Genomic DNA, 25,810 nt, shown 5'->3' with positions numbered 1-25,810 from the left:
CTCCACGTAATGGAGTTGGGGGTGGGGGGGGTGGCGGTTGCCCTGCATATTATAATAGGCCACCGCGCCGCCATGCCATGATTGTTTTCATTTGCCGTTGCTCCTGGTGGCACAAGAATAAAATTCAGTCCATCCAGTGTGCACCTATTAATATCTGTCAATGGTGATTTTCAAGTGTTCTGTGTAGTGACTGTATCATTGTAAAGCAACAAGTGATAGTAGCAAATGTCACATTTCCAACTGTGCTCAGAACTCAATCAGTTTTTCTACTGACCCAACAATCTCTCCATTCCTCCATTTAATTAAAACTCAGGAGATTGAAAAGTTCAGCACTCCCTTTCCAAACTCCCACCCCATTGTCCCCAACCAGGAATGAACAGTGACAGTTGAATGAAAACACTATTACCTCCATGGAAATAGAGGCAAAATTAAAGTTTGAGCTAACTCACAGAGTTACAAAGATAAGACTTCAGATAAAACCACTCACTATGTCCAATAAACACTCAAATTGGTGTGATCATGCAAAGGCTGCTTTTACTTTAGACTCTTGGAATTAGTCTCTCTCGATACAACAAAGTACAACAGCAGACCCTGGAGAGTAAAAGTTGCACAACACATTTACTCCCATCAGGGAGGCCCTCTGGTATTCAATTACCCTATGTGCAAGTACAATACACATTATGATTGAAGCTGCTGAGTGGCCCTTAATAAAATCAGCTGCTCAAACCGTTGCAACTGCATCAAAAGTTCTTTTCTACCGACTGAGCAATCCAGGTGGATGTATGGTTAGGGTCTTGAGCACATTGTAAGCCTGGCTTGAGTTCTGACTTACCTTCTGCCGGATTTCTTCTTCCATTTTCACAGGGGAGCCCCACTCAGCAACCTGTTTCACTCCATCACTGGCATATCCTCCATACTCCCATAGTCTGTACGACTTGGAATGAGATGCTCCAATGATGGCAGACCAGTGCGTTGCAAATTCTTGTTATGTAAAAAAATGCAATCAACGTTTCAATGGAGTGTTTATTAAACATTCCTACACACTACTTTTAAGCTCCAGCACGTTCACAGACACTGCGCTTCACACCAATCAGTTCAAGACAGGAAAGACAAACAGGTGAGTGGGATTAATGATTCTCTGTCGCTCAGTTATCATTGGTACCATATTATAAAAAGCATGTAGAGACACTGGAGAAGGGGCAATAAAAATGTACAAGGATGATAATTGATCTGGGGTTTGAACTCCACTTCTGTTCCTATCTTTTCCTCATCTCCAAGGAGATCATATGGTTTGGGGAGTGTATATATTGTGATATCACCATTGCAAGAGATAAGTTGGATGGACCAAAGGGTCTTTACCTGTTCATCATTGTTCATAGGTTATAACTATCAAGCTGGGCTCTTTTCCCTGCAAAAGAGAAGGCTGGGACATTTTTAAGATTATGCAAGGATTTGATAAGATGGATCAAGATGCTTCCATTTGTGGGCTTGTCCAAAATTAGGGGCCATAAATATAACATTGTCACTGATAAGGAATTCAGGCAAAACCTCTTTATTCTAGAGAATGGTGAGAATGTGGAACTCACTACCACGTGGAGTAGTTAAGGTAAATAGCATTACAAGAAATGACTAAACTTCAAAAGTATTTCATTGGCTGTAAAGTACTTTTGTACATCATGAGGTCATGAAAGGCACTGTATGAATTCAAGTTCGTTCTTTATCTTCATTATCTATTTCCCAATTTCAAAGGTAAAATCAAAGCATTTTGCAAATATTAATTTGAGGCCTTCCAATCCAATAATCCACTCTGGACATTTTTAACTGCAATTAGATCAGCATTGATCCAATCATGTTGTAAGCACTTTGACCTCATTGATGGATTTTGACTATTTAGTGTTATGCAGATTTTCAATTTGACATTAAGTTTAACCTTCTAATAGGAATGACCCTGGGAAGTGAAATTTAATGCAGAGAAATATGATGTGATACATTTTGGTAGGAAGAATGAAGAGAGGCAATATAAAATAAAGGATACAATTATAAAGGGGGTGCAGGAATGGAGGGACCTGGGGGTATATGTGCACAAATCCTTGAAGGTGGTAGGACAGGCGTAAAGCTTTGTAAATAGAGGCATAGAGAGCAAAAGCAAAAGGACGTTATGATGAACCTTTATAAAACACTGGTCTGGCCTCAACTGTAACATTGCGTCCAATTCTGGGCACCACACTTTAAGAAGGATGTGAAGGCTTTAGAAAGGGCACAGAAAAGATTTACAAGAATGATTCCAGGGATGAGAGACTTCAGTTATATGGATAGATTGGAGAAGTTGGGGTTGCTCTCCTGAAAGAATGTTGAGAGACGATTTGATACAGGTGTTCAAAATCACAAGGGATCTAGACAGTGTAGATTGTTGTTCCCTTTGGCAGAGGGGTTGGTAACCAGAGGACACTGATTTAAGGTGAAGGACAAATGAACAAAGGCAACATAAGAAAACTTTTTTATTTCATGCAGCTATGATTCTAAGTACTTTGCTGCTGGAGGCATGAGTTCACAGATGCCAGGAAAAGTACCATGATGGCAATGTTACCAAACCATTAATCCAAAGGTCAAACCACACCTTGGCAGTTTGAGAATTTGAATTCAGTTATGAAAAATGTTTGGAAATAAGCTGGAGTAAGAAAAAGTGACCAAGATTGTCATAAAAACCCAACTTGTTCACTAGTGTCCTTTTGGGAAGGAAACCTGTCATCCTTACCTGGTCTATCCTAAATGTAACTCCAGTCCCACACTGATTTTTAACTGCCCTCTGAAATGGCATAGAATGTGCTCAGTGGTATCAAACCACTATTTGAGGTTCAAGAAGACGGCACACCATTACCTTCTCAGGGCAACTAAATGAGATGTTACCAGTGATGCCTATAATGAAAGAAAGGTGAGGTCTTCCATAAGCTAAAAGCCTACCAAAGTTGTACATTTTTATTCTATTCATTCTTAGGCGGTGGAGAGTGAACCTCATTGATATGGGTGTTATTGACAAGGTTGGCATTTATTTTGCCTTCTTCCTGAATGTTGCTGGATTAGTTGCTCCCAAGGCACACCTGCCCTGTGTGAATAAGCCAAACATTCCAAAGGCAGCTCTTTATAATATTAACCTTTTCCCTTTGTATGTAGGACATGAGCTACTGAGAATGCGCCATTCTGACAGAATTTCAGGCACCAGCAGCATATAAAGACCTGCTGGAACATCAAGAAAGAAGTGGATGGGCAGAGATGGAATGGTCTTTTATGGCACTGATTGTAGGCTGGGCAGCTGTAGTGGAAGATCAGGGTACACACAGAGAAAAGTACATGTCCTTCAGTGCCTGGTCAAGCTCTCAAGCCACATTACAGGGAGTCACCCTTATTAGCATAGGGCTTATGTTGTGTGTTGAGACTGCGACTGCACTAGATTTTGGTCAATCACATTAGGACTGGAAAGGCAAACTGGACACAGAGTAGGCCTCAGGCCTCCACCTTCATTAGGGTTTCCAACCCTCCAGGATTGCCCTGGAGTCTCCATGACTGCAACAAGCAAAGCACAGGACAAAAAAAAATGTGTTTTTGTTTTAAGTTTTTCTGAACACTTTTGATTATTGGTTATAAAACTATTGGATATGGGGTGGGTGAGGGGCTGGGGGAAGAAAAACCTTTTTGAATGACAGTCAAGAATCATCCAATCAGGCAATGAAGAGTATATGCTTTCCAAGAAGCAATCTGTGTGTGGAACCGGAGGACACAGGTGAGGTTTTGAACAATTACTTTTCATCTGTGTTCACTATGGAGAGGGAGGATGTGGGTGTAGAGCTCAGGGAGGGGGATTGTGATATACTTGAACATATTAGCATTGAAAGGGAGGAAGTATTAGCAGTTTTAGCGGCTTAAAGGTGGATAAATCCTCAGGCCCAAATGGGATGTATCCCAGGCTGTAATATGAGGCAAGGGAGGAGATAGCAGGGGCTCTAACACAAATTTTCAAATCCTCTCCGGCCACAGGAGAGGTACCAGAGGACTGGAGGACAGCAAATGTGGTACCATTATTCAAGAAGGGTAGCAGGGATAAACCAGGTAATTACAGGCCAGTGAGTCCAACATCAGTGGTTGGGAAACTATTGGAAAAAATTCTGAGGGACAGGATTAATCTCCATTTGGAGAGGCAGGGATTAGTCAGGGATAGTCAGCATTGCTTTGTCAGGGGGAGATCATGTCAAACAAATTCGATTGAATTTTTCGAGGTGACTAGAGGTTTAGATGAGGGTAAAGCAGTTGATGTAGTCTACATGGACTTCAGTAAGGCTTTTGATAAGGTCCCGCATGGGAGATTGGTTAAGAAAGTAAAAGCCCATGGGATCCAGGGCAATTTGGCAAACTGGATTCAAAATTGGCTTAGAGGAAGGAGGCAGAGGGTGATGGGAGAGGGTTGTTTTTCTGAATGGAGGCCTGTGACCAGTGGGGTACCACAGGGATCGGTGCTGGGACACTTACTGTTTGTAGTGTACATTAATGATTTAGACATAAATATAGGAGGTATGATCAGTAAGTTCGCAGACGACACAAAAATTGGTGGTGTTGTAAATCTTTTGGGCCTCCTTATCTCGAGAGACAATGGATACGCGCCTGGAGGTGGTCAGTGGTTTGTGAATGTTGTAAATAGTGAGGAGGAAAGCCTTAGATTACAGGACGATATAGATGGGCTGGTAAGATGGACGGAGCAGTGGCACATGGAGTTTAATCCCGAGAAATCTGAGGTGATGCACTTTGGGAGGACTAACAAGGCAAGGGAATATACAATGGATGGTAGGACCCTCGGGTTAACATAGGGTCAGAGGAACCTTGGGATGCTTGTCCATAGATCACTGAAGGCAGCAGCACAGGTAGATAAGGTGGTTAGGAAGGCATATGGGATACTTGCCTTTATTAGCCGAGGCATAGAATATCAGAGCAGGGAAGTTATGATGGAGCTGTATAAAACACTGGTTAGGCCACAGCTGGAGTACTGTGTACAGTTCTGGTCACCACACTAGAGGAAGGATGTGATTGCACTGGAGAGGGTGCAAAGGAGATTCACCAGGATGTTGCCTGGGCTGGAGCATTTCGGTTATGAAGATAGACTGGATAGGCTGAGGTTGTTTTCCTTGGAGCGGAGAAGGCTGAGGGGGGACCTGATTGAGGTATACAAAATTATGAGGGGCATTGATAGGATAGAAAAGAAGAAGCTTTTTCCCTTAGCGGAGGGGTCAATAACTAGGGGGCATAGATTTAAGGTAAGGGGCAGGAGGTTTAGAGGGGATTTGAGGAAGAATTTTTTCACCCAGAGGGTGGTTGGAATCTGGAACACACTGCCTGAAGGGGTGGTAGAGGCAGGAACATTCATGACATTCAAGAAGTATTTAGATGAGCATTTGAAACGTCATAACATACAAGGCTACGGGCCAAGTGCGGGGAAATGGGATTAGTTAGGACGGGTGCTTGATGGTCGGCGCAGGTGCGTTGGGCCAAAGGGCCTGTTTCTGTGCTTTAAAACTCTATGACTCTATGACTCAATTGGACTGGGAAGACGGGACTCCACAAGGCTGGACATGTGGCAGTGACCAATTATGGGAGTGTGAGGGCGGGGCAGTCAGAGGTAGAAGGTGATGTGATTACACCTCTAGGAACTTGTCCAATCAGAGTTGGCAGCCCCAATAATTTGGGTGAGCAAGTGCCTGATGCATTTCAGGGAAACGGGTTACATCCTATCCAGGCAGGTCACTCAAACAAGGTACTGGAGAGTCACACAAAATCTGGGAATTTGAAAAAAGAATGGATGAAGAGGAACAAAGGAGAATCAAAGTAAAAAAGTAAACCAACTAATGGTTAGCAACAATGAGAAATCGTTTTCTCAGCAGTTGTTGGGCATATTTCTGTTATTTGCAAGACAAATAGACGTTGCTTGCAAATCTGCTTTAGGGCTGTGCTCTGTATGTATTGGACACAAAACACCATAAATTATATTTCTTGAAAATTATAGAAAGCATACATGCGAATTTAGACGATAAATCATCTTACAAAAAAGGTAATATTTCAATCAACCCATGGAACAGGAACTAATTACTCTCTAGTTTTTGTTTCATATTTCGTTCAAATTTGTGTGATTATTTCATTTCACATTCACTCCCTGGCTTCTGGTATTTCTGGCACATGTTGTTTGCAAAAACTAACTTGCTGCATGTGTTCTCAGGGTGTTCAGTGCACAGCACATGGATAAATATCGAAAGAAGGGTCAATGTAATACGATAAGGGCAGGGAAATGGGATTTCCTCAGCAATCTCCAGTCAGAGTGAACATCAGCACCAACTGGTGCAACTACTAATGATTCAATGAGACCATGCAGTGTGAGTCTCTTCGAAATCAGTGTCATTACCCTGCAAGTAAAGAAATTGCTTGGAAGAGATGGCTTTAGCATTAGAGCTACTGTATTGCCATGTGGCATGGTCAACAAAGATTCATATCTACAAGACAATTTACACAACAAGTGATATCTTGGGAGTATTTACACAGCAACTGATGGCTATTGCAGCCAATGCAATCAATGTTGAAAGCAGGAAGAGGAACATCATTCCAAGCTACAAAAGTTGACAGCTTCTATCTTGGGGTGGTAAAAGTGAATACGTTGAAACTGTGTCGTTGGAACCAGTCAGTTCCAGAGCTCTTTAACAGTGAAAGACAGACTGAGTATCTGTACTTTGTTGCAGATTCCTTTTGTTCTGATGAATGCATGTTCCAGAGTTCTACTTGCCCTCTATCAAAAGTCACATATAATGTTTAGTTTAGAGATACAGCACTGAAACAGGCCCTTCGGCCCACCGAGTCTGTGCCGACCATCAACCACCCATTTATACTAATCCTACACTAATCCCATATTCCTACCACATCCCCACCTGTCCCTATATTTCCCTACCACCTACCTATACTAGGGGCAATTTATAATGGCCAATTTACCTACCAACCTGTAAGTCTTTTGGCCTGTGGGAGGAAACCGGAGCACCAGGCGAAAACCCACGCAGACACAGGGAGAACTTGCAAACTCCACACAAGCAGTACCCAGAATTGAACCCAGGTCACTGGAGCTGTGAGGCTGCGGTGCTAACCACTGCGCCACTGTGCTATTAAGCTCAATCCTCCTCCCAGTCATGTAACACCATCACACCCATTGTAATAAGATAGTCCTTTCTCACAGTAGAATCTGCTAATCAGCAAACTGTGATCAAGGTATTAACCATGAAAAAAAAACACTTTTTAAATGCCTTACATATAGATGTAAGCACGTATCAAAAAGTTGGAAAACAAACAGCATTTATTTTTCTGTAAATTAATAATCTGTGCGGCGAGGGTATTCCTTTAATCCATCTGTAGAAGATATAGAGCCACTGGAGAAGGCAGAAGAAAGATTTACAAGGATGATACCAGAACTTTAAGATGTTCTTTAAAAATAGCTCTTTGACCAATCTTTTAGTCATCTGCCCTACTCTCTCCTTATGTGGCTCAGTGTCACATTTTGTTTGATAACGCTCCTGTGAAGCACCTTGAGGATCTTTTACTATGTTCAAGGTTCTATATAAATACTAATAATATAATGTTGTTGAACTTGAGAGATTATACCGATCAGGAAAGATTGTACAGGTTGGGGGTCTTCTCTCTTGAAAACAGAAGGCTGAGGGGTGATCTATTAGCGGTCTTTAGGATTATGAAGGGGTTCAATAGGTTAAACATGGAGAAGATGCTTCCACTTGTCAGGGAGTCCAAAAGCAGGGAACGTAAGTATAAGATAGTCACTAATAAATCCAATAAGAAATTCAGGAGAAACTTCTTTGCCCAGGGAGCAATTAGAATGTGGAATTTGCTACCTCGTGAGAGAAGCTGTGGCAATTGGTGGTAGATGTATTTAAGCAGAAATGAGAGATGTACATGAGGGAGAGAGGATTTGAAGGATATGTTAATGGGGTTAGATGACGTGGGGTTGGAGGAAGCTCATGTGGAGCATAAACACCAACATGGAGCAGTCGGGCTGAATGGCCTGTTTTTGTGCTGTACATTCAATGTAATTCTGTGCAATACTTTGCTTAAAAACCCAGTCATTTTAGTAGATCCTTTATTAGTCCTTTCTAATTAAGATGCAACAGTTGACTAAAGCATTAATTCAAAATTACTGTCTTCTCTCATGTTTCATTTTAATTCTTTCTGTGTTTGCTTCCCCCTCTCTCTCAAAGCAACTTTAAGAAACTGTCAGATTCATTTGAATGTGGGCGGACTGTCCTGAAATTGATTAAAGCGTAATCCTTAAGACTAGTTTCCAGTCTATTAAAGCTGGTGATTCAAATGATATTCAATATATGAAAAAAGCTTATTGATGAAAGGCTTGTGTCTTACTTGGATAATCTTTCGGGTGGGTCTTCTCTGACCAATTTCCGTAAAATGTTAACCTGTATTTTGCTGTCCCACAAGCACAACAGTCGTGGATGGGTTTTTCTGTGGTGTATTCTTCACTCGGCACTGAAAAGGAAAGGAGGAAAATTGAAAAGAAGAAATGTATCCTTATTCAGAGCTAACTACATTTTGAATCAAAAATGGAATAAAGTACTCGTAGGATCAGAAATGGAATATTACACATTTAACATCCCCATATATCCAATGATGACCTGGCTTTAAACATGCCCTATAGGCTTAATTCATGCCAGCAGCTGAGAAAAAGAGACTTTATATCCCAGAGCTGAACCCTAATCAAGAAATATTATAATTATTTCAGGACTCCCAGGAATTTCAGATGCAATAAGAAACCTAGAAATTGTTGTTGATTGTATTAACCATTGGCTTAGTGGTAATATTCCTGTCCCTGCTTTGCTGACCGCTATTGCTGCTTTTAATAATGAATTCACCTGGATCCCTTTGCTCTTCTACCCCATTCTGTTTCTCATTTTCTAAGGTATACGTTAGGTTTCTGTATTGTACCAAAGTGCATCACCTCATATTTATCTATGTTAAAGTTTGTTTGCGACTTAACCGCCCAGTCTGCAAGTTTTCTAATGTCTTCTTGTATTAGGTTGCATTCTTCTTCAGTGTCAGCTATACTGCTCTCTCAAAGTTTAGAATCATCTGCAAATTTTGATATTGAGTTACTTATTCCTAAGTCCAAATCATAAATGTAAATTATGAATCAGTAGTGTCAACATTGATCCTTGTGGAACACCGATTTCTACCTTCCTCCAATCTGAATAACTACCCTTTACCTCAACTCTCTGCTTTCGATTTGTTTGCTATCCATTCAGCTATATATCCCCAATTCCAGATGCCATAACCCTTGTCGTATGATGAGAAGCTGAGTAAATTTGGCATTTACTCTCTGGAATTTAGATGAATGAGAGGTGATCTCATTGAAACATACAAGATTCTAAAGGGGCTTGATAGGGTAGACACAGAAGTTGTTTCCCCTGGCTGGGGAATCTAGAAAACTGGTGGGAGCGGGGGCGGGGTGATACAGCCTCAGGACAAGGGGTCAATCATTTAGAACTGAGATGAGGAGAAATTTCATCACTGACGGTTGTGAATCTTTGGAATTCTCAACCCCAGAGGGTTAGGGATGCTCCATCATTGAATATATTTAAAGCTGGGATAGATAGATTTTGATATCTCAAGGAATCAAGGCATATGGGGAGCAGGTGAGAAAGGGGAGTTGAGACAGAAGATCAGCCATGATCGTATTGAATTGTGGACCAGGCTCAAGGAGCCATATGGTCTACACTTGCTCCAATTCTTATGTTCTTATGCTATTATTCTAGATAATTCCATGTTTGAATCAGTGTTGCATTTACTTGATTCTTCTGCGCACATTTTAGCAGATTTTTACTCAAGGTGCTGAAAGATACAGGAAAGTTGACATCAAGGAAAGGAACGCAGTAACAATTTTGACGCCCAGTGTCGGTATCAAGGACTGCTAGTCAGGTTTAACAATGGTGAGATAAATAGTACAGCTCTAGCTATTGTACCCAATGATGCATATTGACCCCAGCTTTAAACAAGAACCTCCCAGTGCACCTATTCCTGTTGCCATAACAGTCATGCTTGATGTTTCTCTGAGCAAGGCCAACAATATAATGTCAATTGGTGTTGATTCAAGGGCAGATTTGAATTGTACAGTTATAAATATGAATAACTGGGCTATGTCTTTCCAAATTAATACCACTTTAGGACACTTATGACTGGTGAAAAGAGAGGAGACTTTTTTGTCGATTACTCTGAACTGGATTGAACCCCAGATCTGAGCGATGAAAGATGATCACATGCAGAACCTTGGTTGAATACACAGTAACATATACTAGGATCGATAACTACAACACATAATTAGATCACTAGGTTATAAATAATACTGGGATAGATCTTGTCTTTGTGCAATAGAGTAAAACAAGTGCTATCAAGTTGATTGCCCCTGTACGTCACTCCACTGATTTCTGTGAAATTTCTGTTGAAGTCAATATAAAATAAAAATCAGAAGAGGTGTAAAATGGATTGCCTAATTGCCATCATCTGCAATTCACTATTGCACAAAGTCAAAATTGCCCCCGACAGTTACGTAATACAAGCTGTAGCAACTCACAAAGTATGCTTCATTATAATAAAGCAAAAAAAGTACCAAAACTAAACCAGGCAACCACATCAAAGAAAAATTACACATTTATAGGAAAATATCTTGCAGGGATGTCAGATAACCGCATGGGATCTTGCACTTAACCTTTTTCACACAGTCTCTTTGTAAGCGCCCCATCATCCTGGAACCAGATTATCCGCTTCTGCACAATGCTGGCTCTATAAAATAAAATAGCCAATGAGTTTCTTTACCTTGGGAATTGTAGAGGCAACAAAGCAGAATGCGAGAAAGAGGCAGAGAGATACAGTAATGGTCTGGATGTAGTTTGATTCCATAATTGAAACTGCTTGGGTAGGAATATAGCATGGGATGCGAAAATGAGACCTTATGAGTTAAAAGGAAGAACAAACCTGAATTTACAAAACAGAGCTTTTCCACTCTCAGGAATGTCCTGAAAACACTTCATGGCTAATGAGGCATTTTGAAAATGCAGTCACTGGTTGTAATGTACTAAACGTGGGTGTCAATCTGCACACAGTAAAGGTCCAAACAAGCACCAATGAGGTAAATAGCCATATCCATTTCAGTGGTACTAAAACAAAAAGTGCTGGAAATACTCAGCAGGTCTGGCAGCATCTGTGGAGAGAGAAACAGAGTTAACATTTCAGGTCAGTGACCTTTCATCAGATGAAATGTTAACTTTGCTTCTCTCTTCATAGATGCTGCCAGACCTGCTGAGCATTTCCAGCACTTTTTGTTTTTGTTTCAGATTTCCAGCATCTGCAGTATTTTGCTTCCATTTCAGTGGTGTTGGTTGAGGGATAAATGTTGGCCAGCACTTCCTGTGAAACCTGGAGTTGTAAGGCACAAAAGCAGAAGCTGAATTCTTTTGAAACGTCCAGTAGAAGGACAATGTTAGTTGAAAGGACAGAGTGATAGCCAGAGGAAGGAATGCCTGTGTGCAGCATCAGAGTGTGTCATGGTAAGAAGATTCCAACGGGTAAAACACATGCACCTCAAGGCTAAAGATCAGTGCCCGCCGTGTGCAATGGAGTCTGTCCAAGCTGGGGAAAGATCACATGAAAAACCGAAACAGAGATGATGGGACTGTGTACATGAAGACAAGAATAAAAGATTGACAATTAGCAGACAGCAAAGAGAATTGGAAAAGCAGGGAGCAGGATAATAATACCAGGAGGTACATACAACCAACTAGGCAGTATGGAGTGATTGACAGGCAAAATAAAATCCAACTGAATACAATCACTTGATGTGAAATCACACCATCAGCTACGACAACAATTACTTGAACTTACATGGTGCCTTTAATTCAGTCAAATGTTTCAAGGCACTTCACCAGGAGTGTTACCAAACAAAATTTGACATGAGCCGCAAAAGGGGGTATTATGACAGGTGAGAGGTAGTTTTTAAGGAGCATCTCAAAAAAGGAGAGAGAGGTAGAGAGACGGAGAGGCTTAGGGAGGAAATTCCAGAGCCTAGGGCTTTGGCTGGCGAAGACGCGGCTGCCAATGGTGGTGCAAAGAAAATCGAGAGTGCACAAGTGGCCAGAATTGGAGGAGTGCAGAGATCTCGGGAAGGTTATAGGGCTGGAGAACGTTGCCAAGATAAGGAGGGGCGTGGCCATGGAAGGATTTGAAAATTTGAGGCTGACAATTTTAAAAATTGAGGCATTTTTGGTCACGGAGCCAATGAAAGTCAACAAGCACAGAGATGATAAGTGAAAACTTATCATGGTACATGGATGATAGTAGAATGAAGGGTAGGTAGTTAGTTTGATCTTAGAGTAGGTTAAAGGTACGGCACAACATCGTGGGCCGAAGGGCCTGTACTGTGCTGTACTGTTCTATGTTCTATGTTCTAAAACGATTTGATGCAAGTTAGGATAAGGGAGGAGACATTTTGTTAAAGCTCAAGTTTCTAGAGGGTACAATATGGAAGGCTGGCAAGGAGAGCATTGGAATAGTCAAGTATGGAGGTAACAAAAGAAGGATGAGTGTTTCAGCAGAACATGAGCTGAGGCAGGAGGAGGGGACATGCAAAATTACAGAGGTAGAAGTAGCCACCCTTGGTGATGGAGAGGACATGGAGTCTAAAGTACAGCTCACTGTATAAATAGCAGTCTAGATTCAGAGAGAAAATTTGACAAGTGACCAAGACAAATGTAACAGCCATGGATAAAGAAATTGTTCCTGTAGAGAAAAACACATTGAAACTCCAGAGACCCAAAAATTAATCTAATCTTAGTTACTTCCATTTTTTATACTCCTTTTATTGCAGTGTAAACCACATCCATTTCTGAGTCAGTCATGCCAAACTGAATTTTGCGCTGCAAAAATTTACATCATTTAATGTTCCTGTGGATCAGCCATTAGAAAATTAATCAAATGGCCATGAATCTCTATGGGTTTTCACTCCATAGAAACCACACGCTCAAACAGAATCTTTAAGTTCCTTTTAATTTTGCATCCTCTCTGTGTGCACTGCAGCAAGTTGATCTAGCTTATCTTATTCAAACTAAACACATACTAACCCAGTCAAAACAGGACAACTGGTTACTCATCTAATACATAATGCCCAGAGCTACACATGGCAAGGAAACAAAACTGCACAGCTTGATCTGTGAGAGAAAAGTGGGTTATAATATTACAAGCATCTTATTCAATGAGTGAAAACCACTATGAGCAGATGTCAGCTATAGCTCAGTGAGTTCAATTCCCACTTCAGAAACTTGAGCACAAAGTCAAAGCTGACACTGCCAGTGTCAGTACTGAGGGAGCACTGCACTATCGGAGGTGCCGTGTGTTGGATGAGGCATTAAACTAAAGGACCCCTGGCTGCTCTTTCAGGTGGATGGAAATAAACTGGCCATTGAAGAAGATTAGGGGAGTTCTCCCCAGTGTCCTGGCCAATATTTATCTTCAACCAACACTACTAAAAGAGATTACTTGGTCATTATCACATTGCTGTTTGTGGGAGCTTGCTGTGTGCAAATTGGCTGCCTCGTTTCCTACATTGCAATAGTGACAATACTTCAAAAGGACTTCATTGATTGAGACGTACTGATGTTATAAAATGTGCTATATGAATGCAAGTTTTTCTTTAAACATACCTGCGTCTGTTGTAAGCTAACTTCTAAGAGAATTATTGCAATCGTTAGTCAGCAACGTGTAAATACAATAATGCCTGAGTAAGGTAACATTGAGTATGGTAGCAGAAGTGTACAGTTCACTTTGTAAATGCCAGGATGGTCAAAATCAAACTTGATGGACCTTAGTGGGGGGTTTTTGTCTTGTTATTCCTATGTAAATACATTAATGGCCAGTTTACTTTCAGCATCTTAAGCTTGGGTTCCCACTCCTTTCGATATCCCAAGTCCTTCACTGGAGTGTGACAAAACTTACTTCATTACAACGCAGCCTGAATCAGCAGGGGGTGCTGTCCAAAAGACCTGGATGCGTGTTCGTCTCCTTGGCGTGCTTTCTGTGACAGCGTATGGGCAGTTCGTCATAAACTGTGTGTCCTCGTGATCAATTATCTGGAGATGGAGCAGTGGAAAAGAGAGACACTTGTTAATAGTATTAGTTATTAAAATAAAGAACTTGCGATTCATACAACAGCTTTCATGATCTGAGAAAGTCCCAAAGTGCTCTGCAGCCAATGAAGTACCTTTGAAGTGTAGTCATTGTTGTAATACAGGAAACACGGCAGCCAACAACATTGTGACAATGATTGGATAATCTGTTGGTTGAAGGATAAATACTGGCCCAGGGCAATGGGATCTTCAAAATTGTGCCATAGGATCTTTTACATCCACCTGAGAAGGCAGACAGGGCCTCAACTTAACATCTCATCTGAAAGAATGAACCCCTGACAGTGCAGTGCAGTGCTCCCTTATTACTGGCACCAGGATCGTCAGCCTGGATTATATTTTCAAGTCGCTGCAGTGGGACTCAAACCCATGACTTTCAAGAGTGCTGCCCACTAAGCCACAGCTGGCACACTGAATGGCATTTTTAAGTATTAACAGATTTACAAAAAGCTAATGTAACAAACATGCAGGAACCAATATACAATGAAGAAAGGATTATATATTCCCAAGTGTTGTGCAGTATCCATGTAGGATAAACCAATCAATTAATAGATTTTGAAGGAGTGTAATCATTCGTATTTCTAGCAAGATTAAATGATTGATAGATTTGACATCTAAATCCATCCTCTAATTATTGCTATTGTGCATCAGCAATTAAAATGGAATAAAGCCAACAAAAAGGCATAGATGCATAATTATATCTTTAAGGGTAGACTTAGAGTGAATGGAGGGTAAATCATGTAACATTGACTAGTCAACTTCTGTTATCATATGAAATTCATATTATACACAATCACCCTGATGACTTGGGCTTCTTTGACAACACCTTCCAAATCTCCGCCACTTCGAAGAACAAGGGCAGCAGGCACATGGGAACACCACCACCACCTCCCATGTTCCCCTCCAAATCACAATACCATTCTGACTTCAAAATATATTATTGTTCCTTTATTGTGACTGGGTCTGAATCCTGGAACTCCCTTCCTAACAGCACTGCGGGTGTACCTACATCACATGGACTGCAGCGGTTCAAGAAGGCGGCTCACCACCACCTTCTCAAAGGCAATAAATGCTGGCCTAGCCTGCAATGGCCACATCCTATGAATATTGAAAGAAAAAATTGCACACAGCGTACTATCACAAAGATGCTTAATGAAATCATCTGCAATTTTTGCAGAGGTGTTAACCCATTTAAAATTAATCAGGTAATGTTTCTGTTGATGTAGTAAAGAGAGAGAGAATGCATTCCAACATCCATACAGTGACATTCCACAGCAGAACTTCAGGACTGAATGCATTCCATGCAAATATACATGAGAACAGTATCCACACAATTAAAGTTATAACTCATATGCGCCATCCACCTCAACAAATACCGACACATCATATCTTTCACCAGATAGGAAAACAGGAATAGGTGTAGGCTATTCAGTTCCTCCAGCCTGTTTACCCATGCAATTAGGACATGGCTGATCTGTATCTTAACTCCATTTAGCCGCCAAGGGTCTGTAACCTTACCTAACAAAAATCTATTAAACTCAGTTTTGAAATTTTCAATTTCAATTTCAGCTTTGACAACACTGGGAGGAGAGAATTCCAAATTTCCACAACGCGTTGTGTGAAAAAGTTCTTCCTGACATCACCCCTAAATGGTCTGGCTCTAAATTTAAGGTTATCTCCCTTATTCTGGGCTCCACCATCAGAGGCAATAGTTTCTGCCTGTCTACACTATCAAATCATTTAAGCACCTCAATTAGATCACCCCTTAATCTTCTATAGTCACAGGAATACAAGCCTACTCTATGCAACCTGTCCTCATAATTTAACCCATCTAGTGCTGGTTTCATTCAAGTGGTTCTGTGCTGCATCCCCTCCAAAGTTAATATAATTTCCTGAGGTGTGGTGCCCAGAAGTGAAAGCAGTACTCCAGATGGGAGTCTAACCAGAGCTTTATATATTGTAACATTGATTGCAACACTGCTGTCTCATTGAACACTGATATGTCAACAACAACAGTGAAGTGGCTTTAACGTAATAAAACAGCCCAAGGCACTCTACAGGAGTGTTAGAAAACAAAATATGAAACTGAGCCACGTAAGGAGATATTAGGCCAGAAGGCCAAAAGAGTTTGGTCAAAGAGGTGAGTTTTAATGTGTGTCATAAAGGAGGAAAGCGAGGTAGAGAGGCAAAGAGGTTTAGAGAGCTTCGGGCCTAAGGTGCATTGCAATCTTAGAAAACATTCTGAGCTGTGTGGATGTCTTAATCCCTTATTCTGACTTGAGGTAAATTAGAAAATATCAGCACTGTGTAGAAAGGAATGAAAGAGAAAGACACATAGAAGTCTGAAAAGGTCTGAATCCATTTGAAATTCTAATAAGTCAGTGTAATTTTATATTCTATTTTTTTTTTAATTATCCAATCATTAGAACTAAACAAAATAAAAATACAGAAAAGTGAGAATGTAATCCTTTAAAAAATAAGAACTTGAGCAGAAGATTAGATGAATATAGTTTACAACATGGCACAGCACAGATTTACACTGTTTGTTAAATGTAAAATGAGAAATGACAACTGAAGAAAAACAAAGACAGCATTTCTCTTTCTTTCTGTATTTGCTCAAAAATAACCCAATTCTGAAATGATCGAATCTCTCCCAATAACTCTTTAAACCAGACTTTTTCCAGAGTAGTTATTCAAGGACGTGAATCTGCAGGTTAATTAGGCACATGGTTTATATTTTGGCTCCAGTTCGGAATAATTTAGAAATGATTTTGATTTCCAGATTTTGGCATTCCGTCCTCTTGACACACACACACACACACACACACACACACACACACTCTCTGCCTCGCACACACACTCACTCACTCTCTCCCTCACACATGTTCACTCTCTCACTCACACTCTGTCACTCTGTCACACTCTCTCTCTTACACAGTCTCTCACTCACTCTCTCACACTCTCATTCTCATACACACAGTCTCTCTCACCCTCACTCACACGCACACTCTCTCTCACACACACATACATACACACTCACACACACACATACACACACTCTCACTCTCTCTCACACACACACACACACACACACACACACTCTCACATTCACACACTCTGTCACATTCACACACACTCTCACACACTCACTCACTCTCACTCACTCTCACACATTCACTCTCACACATTCACTCTCTCACACATTCACTCTCTGTCACTCTCACTCTCTGTCACACTCACTCCCTCTGTCTCACACTTTCTCTCACACACTCCCTCTCTGTCACATTCCCTCTGTCTCACACTCACAGACTCAGTGTTGTTAAATGTATAATACATGGGAAATGACAATTGAGATAAACAAGGATAGTATTTCTCTTTTTTTTTTGCATTTGCTCAAAGGTAAGCCAATTCTAAATTTATTTAACCTCTCCCAATAACGACTCTGTAAAGCAGACATTTTTCTGAATAGTGATTCAAGGAGATTAATCTGGAGGTTAATTGTGCGTGTATACACACACTGACACACATCCCCTTTCACACACACATCAAAAAATCTATCAGAATGAATTCACAAGACAGTGTAAGTGAGTCCCCCACACACTTCACTGCAAGCTGTAGACTGACGATTCTCTGTGCCATCATTAGGAAATAATGGTTCTGCTCCCAGTCTCATACCCTCCCATATTATCAAACCCTGCCTCGCAGACAAACGTTCACCTCGATGTGAAAGGTGGGACTGGAAGCTTTAGCTGTTTCTGAGTTTATCTTTGCCATTAAGGGATGTGCTGGGGAAGGGGGTGCAGTGAGGTGAGGAGGGGTAACGTGGGCTGTCGTACCTGAAAGTTCCCAGCGTATTCCTCTTCCTTATCGCCATCCTCTCCATCTCTGAGAGCGATGAGAGTGAATCCACGGAAATAGGAGGGAACTGTGGCCGAGAGGGTAACTGGAGAGGAGAGGGGGGAGAGAGAAGAGGGAAAAAGTAAACCAGAAAGAGAAAAAACACACACACACACCAGATAGATTTGTAAAGTTCGCACACCGATGTCAAATTTCTCACAAGAGTTAGGAAGATGCACTTAATACAAAAAAAAAGCACAATTTTAAAAATAACAATCTGAGATTGATGTTCCTGGAGAAATCAGTCCACAGTTGGCAGATACAATTCCTGGAAGAAAGAGAGAGGAGTCTTTCTCATGCTGGATGCTTGGCAGAAACACATTTTGCTTACCCCGGTACGTGCTGCCTGGGGTATAGAATTCGGGATTCCCTTCAATCTGGAGGCTGAATCCGGTGTTCCCGTCCCTCCGGCTGCCCGGGGACCGAACGATCCGGTTGCAGTATCCATCGGTGACCGGGCTTTCGTCGTAAAAGGAACCGACCGCCGCAGAAAGGGCGAGGAGGAGAGCGAGGAGGCGCAGAGTGAAGTCCATGGTGTGTGTGAGTGTGTGAGTGAGGTTCTCCCACTCTCGCTCTGTCTCTCTCTGCTGTTTAGCTTCTTGATCTACAGCTGGAATAGACCCACAGACACACACACAGACATGGATGGAAAAATGCTGCCTTTGGAATGTTCCAGTCTCCCTGAAATTGCACAGAGCCGTCAGTTTCACAGCTGCTACTTTAAAGTCGGGTTTCACGTGTTAACTGTGTAACAGCAGCCCAAGCAGAGAGAGAGAGAGACTGCAATCCTTGCCTCAAGAGTGGTGCAACAGCAAACACAGCTATCTGGCAGACTGCGCCCTGCTGTTTTAACCTCTCTCAGTGCCAGTGGACTGGGCAGCCCATGTTGATAATTAGCCTGATGGTTCACACCAGGGAGGGAGGGGAAGGGAGGGGGTATTTTTTGGGGGAGGGTGGGGGGGAGTGGGGCTGGTGGAATGTGGGTTGAAGGTAATTGAGAGCAATGCCAAGAGAGCACACAAATGATCGCTTCGCTCTTCTGCAGGTCTCCCTCGTTTCCAAGGCGCTGCTTAAAGAGGCGAACAGTTCCTGAAATACTCCACACACACACACAGAGAGAAAAACTTTTCAACAAGCTGGGGGACTGGGAGACAAAACGTCTATGGTTGCATTTGAAATTTTAAAAAGGGGGAAGCAATGCCTGAGTTTTGTTTTATTTTTTTCATGAGATGTGGACATTGCAGACAGCAGAGAGGCTGGAGTTGTTAAAGAGACACAAAAAAAAAACGTTACTTACAAATCGTGGGAAACGAATATTTCTTCTCGGCTGTTGCAAAGTTGTTGGCCACCTAATATATTTTAGCGCAGAAAGTCAAAGAAAGGCAGAAAGTATAAACCACCTGAAGGGAGATTCAGCTATGACTTTCAAAAGGGAATTGAATAAATCAGTGAAAAGGGGGGGGGGGACATTTGTGGGTCTATGGGGAAAGAGCAGGGGCGTGGGACAAATTGGGTAGCTCTTTCAAAGAGCTGGCACAGCCACGATGGGCCGAATGGTCTCCTTCTGTTCCATATGATTATGACATTGCCCACCCGGGCTGAGCCAAGAAACAAATCCCCAAAACAAACCAACAACGATGTAGTCCAGAGATAGTGGAAACGAGTTCGATGCAACAACTTTGGGGAATAGTTCTTTTATTTTGACTTTGGAATCAGGCAAAGTGCACGCCTCTGGGTGGGTAAGGGGGACAGCTTGCGCTGAGTTTCAGCGGAAGATTTCCCCGCAATTCGTCCGCACATTGGATGATGCGAATTCCCAGTATTGCTCGGGGATCGGATCCTGCAAATAACACATTAGAGAGAGAGAGGGAGAGTCCTTGCCCTGTTGATTTTTTTTAAACAAAAGTTTTCTTGGGCATTTCAACACGATTTGATCTCTTAGCCTTCTCTTCCTTTCGGTAACCAATTCCGGTCAGCTGTCATCCAGTCATTGTGTAAATCACCAACCATTTCAGTGTGAAGATGGGGAACTTGTCTGTAAAACAAAACATTCGCCTCACGATTAACGATAGTGCATAAAACAAAATCATATCATCCATTATTTATTTTAGAGATTGCTTTGCACTCACAGCCCGAATAAAGAGATACTGAATCTTCAGTAAAGGTTGGCAATTAACCCAGAACCTCCAACTGCAGTTTGTCTCAATCCGCTTCACTGTCCCTTCTCCAGATTTGTAATGTAGAAATCTGGTGCCGGTGTAAATATTGCCCCGTATATGTAGCAACTAATTTCAGTTTATATTTCTTCTTTGGCCTCCTTATCTCGAGAGACAATGGGTAAGCGCCTGGAGGTGGTCAGTGGTTTGTGGAGCAGCGCCTGGAGTGGCTATAAAGGCCAATTCTAGAGTGACAGGCTCTTCCACAGGTGCTACAGAAAAATTTATTTGTTGGGGCTGTTACACAGTTGGCTCTCCCCTTGCGCTTTTGTCTTTTTTCCTCCCAACAGTCTCTTCGACTCGCCACACTTTAGCCCCGCCTTTATGGCTGCCCGCCAGCTCTGGCGAACGCTGGCAACTGACTCCCACGACTTGTGATCAATGTCACAGGACTTCATGTCGCGTTTGCAGACGTCTTTAAAGCGGAGACATGGACGGCCGGTGGGTCTGATACCAGTGGCGAGCTCGCTGTACAATGTATCTTTGGGGATCCTGCCATCTTCCATGCGACTCACATGGCCAAGCCATCTCAAGCGCCGCTGACTCATGTCTGTCTTGGCACAGTTAGTAGAAGTCTTGCCTCTCAGGAAGAAGGTTATGGGTTTAAGTCCCACTCCAGAGACTTGAGCACAAACATCTAGGCTGACACTCCCAGTGCAGTACTGTTGGAAGGTATTGTCTTTCAAATGAGATATTAAACCGAGGCCCTGTCTGCTGTCAGGTGAATGTAAAAGATCCCATTTGAAGAAGAGTAGGAGAGTGTCCCTGGCCAATATGTGTCCCTCAATGAACATCACTAAAAATAGATTATCTGGTCAGTATCACGTTGTGGGAGCTTGCTGTGCGTAAACTGGCTGTCGCATTTCCGACATTACAACAGTGACTGCACTTCAAAAGTCCTTTGTTGGTAATAAAGCACTTGGCGACAGCCTGATTGTGAAAAGCACTATAGAAATGCCTATTTTTCTTTCTAATAGAGCTCTCAGTAGTGGGCTCCTCTTAGGGGATGCTTTCCAGCAAAACAGATTTTCCCATGATGCTGAAAAAACTCAGAGGCCTGTGCACTGGGGATTTCCCATGATGCATCCCGAGTTCCCATGATGCACCCCTGATTTCCCATGATGCACCCCCTGCAGGTGCCACCCTAGGACCTCAATATTGGCACTAATTTTATCAGAGCCTTGGCGCTGCAGTCAAAACCAAAGGGTAGGGGTGAGGTGGGAGGAGAGGCACGGACACCGATGCTAGTGAATTTCCCGCTCCATTTCATATTGCCCTCGATTTACATTTTCATTGATTTTGGGAGAGGTATATAACACACTACTGATTCCCTATTGCTCATTCCACACTACTGGCAGTTCAACCCCATAAAGTCCGATCCTGATTTTAATTGCACAGTTTTCTCAGATTATTAATATCAGCCTTTATAGCATTGAATTCTATCTCTGTTCATTGTTCTGTGGAAGTTAAAATCAATAGCCTTGATTATTCATGAATGAGTGTTTAATCCAAGTATTTTATTTTTATTTTTAGTTTATTTATTGGCTACATAGCAAGAAAGCATTCATGATTTATTTTCATAAAAGCAAAATACTGTAGCTGCTGGAAATCTGAAATAAAAACAGAAAGCACTGGGAATACTCAGCAGGTCTGGCAGCATCTGTGGAGAGAGAAGCAGAGTTAGCTTTTCAGGTCTGTGACCTTTGATGAAGCGTTTCTTGCCCCACAGATGCTGCCTGACCTGCTGAGTACTTCCAGCACTTTCTGTTTCTTTTTCATGATTTATTTTTGTTAGGTAAGGGATGTGGAGCAAAGGTGGGTGAATAGAGTCAAGGCACAGATCAGTTGTGATCTAGTTGAATGGCGGAGCAGACTCAAAGCGGTGAACGGCCTCCACTTCCTATGATGTACCGAATTAGGAGTCAGTACCCAGTGTTAATGAGTAGTACAGGGATAGCGGGGACAGGGGGTGTTGTGGTGGTGGTGGAAATCTGTGGGGCTTAGCAGCATCTAAGGGTGGTTCTTGCCCTTTGGTCATGCTGAGATGGGAGTCCTGTTCCTGACTTGTAACCGACAGGTGGTAGTGCTGGAGCTTTTGGTCTGGGGAGGGTTGTCTGTGCTTTGGTTGTTCTCTGGAGGAAGGCATAATTGTGCGGTGGGGTGGGGGGGGGAGGTGGTGCGGCTGGACCCAATGGTTGGCCCTGGTGGGATCTGTCAGAAGTGGGAGAGGAGAGGGTAGCCACTGTTTTGTACATGATCTCGACTTCCCTTTCTTCAGAATCTTTCCCAGTCTTATAACCATTCAAGATCTTTGGGTTCCTCCAATTTTGGACTCTTGCGTATCCCTGATTTTAATCAATGCACCATTGGCAGCTGTGCCTTCAGCTTAGGCTGTAAACTCATGAATTTCCTCCCTAAATCTCTCCTCCTCTCTACCTCTCTTTCGTCCTTTATGGTGTGCCTTAAAATCTTGCTTATATGCCTAGCCTTTGGTCACCTGGTCTAATATTTCTTTACATGGTTTGGTGTCAGATTTTGTTTGATTACGCTTCTGTGAAATGCCTTGGATGTTTTCTCATGTTAAAGTGCTATATAAATGCAAGTTGTTGTTGTAGCAACAGTTGCAACACCTGATCTTACACTTCTGTTCCTAATAGATTTCTGCAATCATTGAATAAGTTGTTTTTTAATTGGGCCCTTGAGAAGCAGAGTTTCCTGAATATAAATAAACACTGTAGCTGCCTAAATATAAATATTTCACTCTCTGCACTTCCCTGGAACTATAGATAAACATATGGTTGCATTAATAAAATTTCATTTTTAACCTAGTCAGTCAGCACTTCTTGGGGTTGAGTTTCCGCTTTGGGTGCAATTGGGAAATTGTGCCCAAAATGCACTTGAAATTGCACTGGTGAGGTTCGGCTTCAAGTCTCCACCCAAATCATTTGTATGACCACAAAATTAAAATCCTCCACAAACTATTACCATAGAAAGTAATTATTTATCTTTTTTTCATTAAAAGTATTCCTTGATGTATGTAATAATAGTAACCTGGTGCAGTTTTATGAATACGAAAATGGGTTTATCACCGAAAATAAGTATTTTAATACAGAAATCCAGCCCTCCATCTTTTTTTTTATTCATTCATGGGATATGGGCATCGCTAGCTCGAATGTGCAAGGAGACCTAGGTGTTCTCGCATGCCAGTTGCTGAAGGTAAGCATGCAGATGCAACAGGCGGTAAAAAAGGCAAATGGTATGTTGGCCTTCATAGCGAGAGGATTCGAGTACAGGAGCAGGGATGTCTTGCTGCAATTATACAGGGCCTTGGTGAGGCCACACCTGGAATATTGTGTGCAGCTTTGGTCTCCTGATCTGAGGAAGGATGTTCTTGCTACAGAGGGAGTGCAGCGAAGGTTTACCAGACTGATTCCTGGGATGGTGGGACTGACCTATGAGGAGAGAATGAGTCAGTTAGGAGTTCAGAAGAGTGAGAGAGGATCTCATAGAAACCTATAAAATTCCAGCAGGACCTGACAGGGTAGATGCAGGAAGTATGTTACCAATGGTGGGGGAGTCCAGAACCAGGGGTCAAAGTCTAAGGATACGGGGTAAACCTTTCAGGACTGAAATGAGGAGAAATTACTTCACCCAGAGAGTGGTGAGCCTGTGGAATTCATTACCACAGAAAGCAGTTGAGGCCAAAACATTGCATGTTTTCAAGAAGGAGTTAGATATAGCTCTTGGGGCGAAAGGGATCAAAGGATATGGGGGGGAAAGCGGGAACAGGTTACCCAGTTGGATGATCAGCCATGATCATAATGAATGGTGGAGCAGGCTCGAAGGCCGAATGGCCTACTCCTGCTCCTATTTTCTATGTTTCTATGGTACACACTGCTACCACTGTGCGTTGGTTGTGAAGGGAATGAATGTTGAAGGTTGGGGATGGGGTTCCAATCATGCGGGCTGCTTTGTCCTGGATGGTGTCGAACTTCTTGAGTGTTGTTTGAGCTGCACCCATCCAGGCAAGTGGAGAGTATTCCATCACACTCCTGACTTGTGCTTTTGTAGATGGTGGACAGGTTTTGGGGAGTCGGGAGGTGAGTTACTCGACACAGGATTCCTAGTCTCTGACCTGCTCTTGCAGCCACGGTATTTATATGGCTACTCCAGTTCAATTTCTGGACCCCCAGGATGTTGACCTGTGAGTAACTTGATTTAAAATCACTTAGAAATAACTATGCTGAACCATTTAATAGTTTCATTGGTGTACCATAGTTAGTTTCTGAGTAAATTAAATACTTTTTGATATAAAAATACTTTTAAAACATGCCTATTTGCGGCTGTAAAAATTGAATGCAATTTGAAGTGCCTTCACGAGGCAGCGTTATCTGCGAAATTTTGCAATTTCTGGGGGTGTGGCCAATTTTGTTGGCGGAGCCTGACCTGAGCAAACTGAATCTTAAACCAGCTTACAAAATTGTGGAAAACGTAAACGTAAGTAGTTCTGGCCTTAGCTCACTTGGGTTTTCAATTATTTGATCTTTTGCGCTGGTTCAGCTGATTCCACCCAGGTTGTGCTGATATTACTGGTGAAAATGTTCAGCCCTACCCTCACATCTCTGGTGGAGGTGAAGCTTTTAACTATCCTCCTTTGTAAATGTCCAGCCATCTTGTCAGCTATCAACACTTTCAGAAACTATCTCAAACACATTATTTTATCTGAGCTGAGATCAAATTACTTATATTTTTAATAAAACATGAGAACCACAAAATGTTATTGAATTTAAAAACAAAATCTCCTCAGACAGCTTCTAATGCTTCTACTCACCAAATCTTTAGAATTTCATTCACCTACAAAAGCTATACTAACAAAACTTATGAAAATCATATGATCATAACCATTGCTCCCATTTTTTCAGACAGCAGCTGTTGGTCATGATTCTGCTGTTGCCATTTACACCTCCTCTAGACTCATCTTTTGTTTCTTTACGTGTCCCATTATTACTCCCTTTGGCCTTGCACCATCGCCCTATTATCATTTAATCTATCCTGCCCTGCACCCTATCACAAACAGTTTATTCTTCACTCCAACCTGCTCCTTTTCATTGCCTCTCTACTTGATTAAAACCAGTTACACCTCAATCTACTTCTAGTTCTGATGACAGGTCACCAACCTGCAATATTAACTGTGTTCTTCTCTCCACAGATGCCACCTGACCTGTTGAGTATTTTCAGCATTTTCTGTTTCTATTTCAGATTTCCAGCATCCACGGTATTTTGCTTTTGATATGTACATCAGACTTAGATGTAAACCTGTTTATCTTAGTCTTTTTTTTAAATTCAGTCACAGAATGTGGGCACCACAAGCAAAGCCAGCATTTAATGTCCATCCCTAATAACCCTCGACAAGGTGGTGGTGAAGCCATT

The 25,810-nt window shown here is 42.0% G+C and overlaps 1 protein-coding gene across 1 annotated transcript in view; it reads right to left on the bottom strand.

Annotated features, from left to right (window-relative positions):
- The window catches only part of spon1b (spondin 1b), a 376,017-nt gene extending 356,686 nt beyond the window's left edge, over positions 1-19,331 (bottom strand). Inside the window, exons 1-6 of the mRNA XM_068046637.1 lie at positions 18,496-19,331; positions 18,104-18,210; positions 14,080-14,213; positions 10,802-10,875; positions 8,446-8,568; positions 833-981 (exon numbers count right to left, since the gene is read on the bottom strand). Of these exons, the coding sequence (XP_067902738.1) occupies positions 833-981; positions 8,446-8,568; positions 10,802-10,875; positions 14,080-14,213; positions 18,104-18,210; positions 18,496-18,697 (789 nt within the window). The 5' untranslated portion in view covers positions 18,698-19,331. The remainder of the gene's footprint in view (positions 1-832; positions 982-8,445; positions 8,569-10,801; positions 10,876-14,079; positions 14,214-18,103; positions 18,211-18,495) is intronic.
- Positions 19,332-25,810: the final 6,479 nt, after the last annotated feature.

This window comes from Heterodontus francisci, chromosome 14 (assembly GCF_036365525.1).
Source record: "Heterodontus francisci isolate sHetFra1 chromosome 14, sHetFra1.hap1, whole genome shotgun sequence".
Lineage (NCBI taxonomy): Eukaryota > Metazoa > Chordata > Chondrichthyes > Heterodontiformes > Heterodontidae > Heterodontus > Heterodontus francisci.
Note: the sequence above shows the minus strand (reverse complement) of the source record. Positions and strands in the feature narration are given on the sequence as shown.